Consider the following 3,738-nt stretch of genomic DNA (forward strand, 5'->3'; position numbering starts at 1 on the left):
ACTGAAAAGTATTCGTCAACATCCGCTGGCTAACCGCTGGCTAATCGAAATCGGATCTAGCCAAATTTCATAAATACTTTTGCCAAAAATAAACCAGCCAGCGAACCGCTTCTGACAATGGGTCATCATCAATTATGCGATCGGTTCGGTTAACTGAAGTGCGACAGCGTATATCTCTATATCTCTATAGCCGCTGGCGTTTTTGGCCGGGCACTTAATCAGGAGTGCGGAGACATGAGCAAACATTTTGGACGCCCTCTCCGGCGGAATGATAACCGCAATTAGCGGCATTACACGGCAGGTGGGGAAAAAGCTGGCCACTTACAGGCGATTTTGGCCAGCGGCGATAAGGCGCGGAGGCGTCCAACAATAATTGGCCCGAACAAGCTGTCATGAGTGGCGAGGAATTAAAAGCCGCTCGCAATTAAAATAAATAAGTTAGTAATAGATATTACGTAGAACGAAGCGCTGCTCCGAAGAGCGCGAACCCGAACCAAGCCATCCGACTTTCGATATTGCGATATTCCGCTACTGGCGGACTGGACAGGCGTTTGGCCAACTCGCTGCCAAAAAAGTTAAATAGTTGATCGAGAAAGGGCCAAGCGGATGGCCGTGAAAGCGCAGCGCGCGAAAAAGAAAATCGAAAATAGAAAATCGTCGCGAAATCGTCGCACTCCTGAAAACTTACCAACTGAGTCCCGTGATTCGCGAAACAACGAGCTGCCAGATATGACTAACCGGAGAATGGATACACTGGGAATATTCGTACTCATTAGCTGCTTGGGATTATCAAGTGCGGCCGGAGTTGATCTGAGCGATCTTCAGCAGAATCTGGGTAGGTTTACAGGCATTTCCGCGACTGTTTTATCAGAATTTCACGGATACGAAACATAGAAAAATGTTTCAATATAAATTTGCATACTTCTTCACACTTTATATTTTTTTGTAATAAATATTCCCATTTCTAAATGTGCAGTGTTTTATAAACTAATATTAAGACCGAATTTGTAGACAGCCTTATCACAATATAAATCATTTTATCATTTCTCGCCGAGTTTAAAGTCATGTGACAAAATTTAATTTCCTCATGTTCCCTGAACTGAATTGATTTCACAATTTTAGCTGCAATTCAGCATGTTTTAAGAAATGTTTTATAATTTCCAGGAAGGACATTGCCGAAATGTCCTAAACTTTAAAAAATGACATCTGCCAAAATTAGCATATTTCAAATAATTATTTTGTTAATTTTGATTTTTTTTGTCAGGATTATAGACAATGTTTTACCCCTTTTTCTTATCGCAATTAGACCACATTTATTTTTAGTTCGTCAAGATTATTGCGAGCACTAGACAAATTATCCGCACTTAAAATTCGTATCAATCAAATTGCAGTTGGCATTTGAACTGCTCGTGCCCTCTGCGAAATAGATTCTAATTTTACAATATCTTATCCCAGGGAATTTAAGTCAGGCAAAGGATAACTATTAAAATGAGCTGATTTATTTATGAAGAATAGAATTACCAAGTGAATGCACTATCATTTTTTTTGCAAATTCTGTATTTCAAATATATTTCTGATTTTAGCCGCCAATGGATCGGTGGTGCTGTCCCCTCTGAACAGCACGGATGCTTTCAGCGTGGCCATCAACCTGTCGCAATCCACGGTGAACAATTGTCCTTCGCTGGAGAAAGCAGAGTCCATGGCGCTGATGGAGCTGCTGACGAGATTAACCGCAGGATGTCGCTATGACAGGATGGTGCCACCGGCGGTCTACAACGAAGATGGCGAGGAGGTTGCCATGGACATATATGCCCGCTTCTACATATATGTGATGAAGAACCTGGACTCCAGTGACCTGCAGTTCACGGTGCAGGGTCTGCTGCAGTTGCGGTACTTGGATCCGCGCCTGGCCTTCTCCAGCTATCTGCCCAACCGAAGGCAGCCCATAATGGGGGAGTCGGAGCTGAAGAAGATGCTCTGGGTGCCACATATATTCCTGACCAACGAGCAGGACTCCACAGTCCTGGGCACCAGCGCCAAAGACGAACTGACCACCATTTATCCGAATGGCACGGTTCTGACTTCCACGCGGCTGCAGGCCACGCTGTACTGCTGGATGAACTTCCAGAAGTTTCCGTTTGATGAGCAGAAGTGCAAGACGACCCTGGAGAGCTGGATGTACAACACCTCGCTGGTGCAGCTCCACTGGGAGACCGACAATCCTGTGAGCTTCGACACGCAAATGCAGCTGACGGAATACAACCTGATTGGGTCGCTGTACAACGAATCCATCCGCGTCTCCAACGAATCCTACATGTCCCACGGCGCATTGGAGGGCAACTACAGCATCATTAGCTTCACCGTCTTGCTGACTCGGGAGGTGGGCTACTATGTGATCGACTACTTCCTGCCCTCGATCATGATAGTGACCATTTCGTGGGTGTCCTTCTGGCTGCAGGCGGATCAAACTCCGGCAAGGACTACTCTGGGCTGCACCACACTCCTCTCCTTCATCACGCTGTCCTTGTCCCAGGAGAACAATCTGATGAAGGTGAGCTATGTGACCATGTCGGAGGTGTGGTTCCTGGTCTGCACGATCTTCATTTTCGGCAGCTTGGTGGAGTTCGCCTTTGTTAACACCATCTGGAGGCGGAACAACGATCTGCAGCTCAAAAAGCGTACCACCAAGTATATAGTCAAGTCCACATTTGTCCCACATATGAAGAAACATCGCAGGCATGGATACAGAAGGACCGACAGCACCATGAGTACCATGAGCACCACCAGCCTGGACAAGTCCTGTGGTCCCAACAACACCGTGATCACTATAGAGACCCCCATCATCATTGGCGGCAGTCTCAGTCGCGAGGACTCGGCCATCAGCTTGGACGAGCAGGACGAGACCTCCACCTCGGAGTCCGGCGACTCGACGAAGGAGAAACCCGCCCAGACCTTCGCCACCATGACGCCCAAGGAGGTGTCCCTGTGGATCGACCGCAAGATGCGGTTCGTCTTCCCCCTGTCCTTCATCGTGTTCAATGCCCTGTTTTGGACCCTGGTCTACTGCCTTTGAACATCCATGTGTGCGTCAGACTTCTCTGAAGGAGAGCCATTCTGTGATCCTGGAGCATCCTCACCCTTGCCTCATTAGCCTTAGTTTGCAAAAGGTACGATGACACTTGCTTAACCTTCGGCCGACTGACTTAATGTTCTCGCAAAGGACACTAATCTTGTCAAAACCCCACCTATCCACCTATGGCAATAAATGTTTTCAGGCTCTGCAATGCGAAAATGTTGTAATTATTCCCCCAGTCGGCCTGAGGGAATCCTGAGCAAGTGTCGTGCATCCTTAGTCCACAAATCCCCGACAGGTGATGGAGATCCCTCCTTTCCGGGGCAGTACGTGTTATGTAGTCTCTAATGCTGTATTTGTTCCCAATAAATTATATGTTTTGATACAACTGATACAACACCGCCCCCGACTGACTGGGCACGTACAGATCTGATAAATGCGCTCCCATTAGCAGCGGTCATAAAACCCGGGCGTTGATGGGGCAGTCAGGAGCTATATTTGTATCAATGAAAAAATCATAATGCCAGCACGCCGCGCCCCACTGCAGTCAGCTTGATTCCTAATTAATTGGCCGTGGTGATGGGACTGTTGAAAAGTCTAGCGGTTGCTGCTCCTCCACAGACTCCGCTCACAGCATTTCACAGCATTTCCAGCGACCGGCTGCT

The 3,738-nt window shown here is 47.4% G+C and overlaps 1 protein-coding gene across 1 annotated transcript; it reads left to right on the forward strand.

Moving 5' to 3' along the window:
• The first annotated feature begins 446 nt into the window (after positions 1 to 446).
• LOC6554849 (glycine receptor subunit alpha-3) lies at positions 447 to 3,459 on the forward strand. Its single transcript, XM_026983697.1, has 2 exons — positions 447 to 835; positions 1,584 to 3,459. Exons 1-2 carry the CDS (start codon positions 607 to 609, stop codon positions 3,071 to 3,073), a joined length of 1,719 nt encoding a protein of 572 aa, XP_026839498.1. The 5' UTR covers positions 447 to 606; the 3' UTR covers positions 3,074 to 3,459.
• The last annotated feature ends 279 nt before the right edge of the window (positions 3,460 to 3,738 follow it).

This window comes from Drosophila erecta, unplaced genomic scaffold (assembly GCF_003286155.1).
Source record: "Drosophila erecta strain 14021-0224.00,06,07 unplaced genomic scaffold, DereRS2 tig00000000-arrow-pilon, whole genome shotgun sequence".
NCBI classification, from domain to species: domain Eukaryota; kingdom Metazoa; phylum Arthropoda; class Insecta; order Diptera; family Drosophilidae; genus Drosophila; species Drosophila erecta.

What these genes read in the sequence shown, in the direction of transcription:
- LOC6554849 (XM_026983697.1), top strand. Translation starts at nt 607, where the DNA reads ATGGCCGTGAAAGCGCAGCGCGCGAAAAAGAAAATCGAAAATAGAAAA. An exon ending in CGATCTTCAGCAGAATCTGG is followed by an intron (nt 836 to 1,583) that starts GTAGGTTTACAG and finishes TTCTGATTTTAG; the next exon opens with CCGCCAATGGATCGGTGGTG.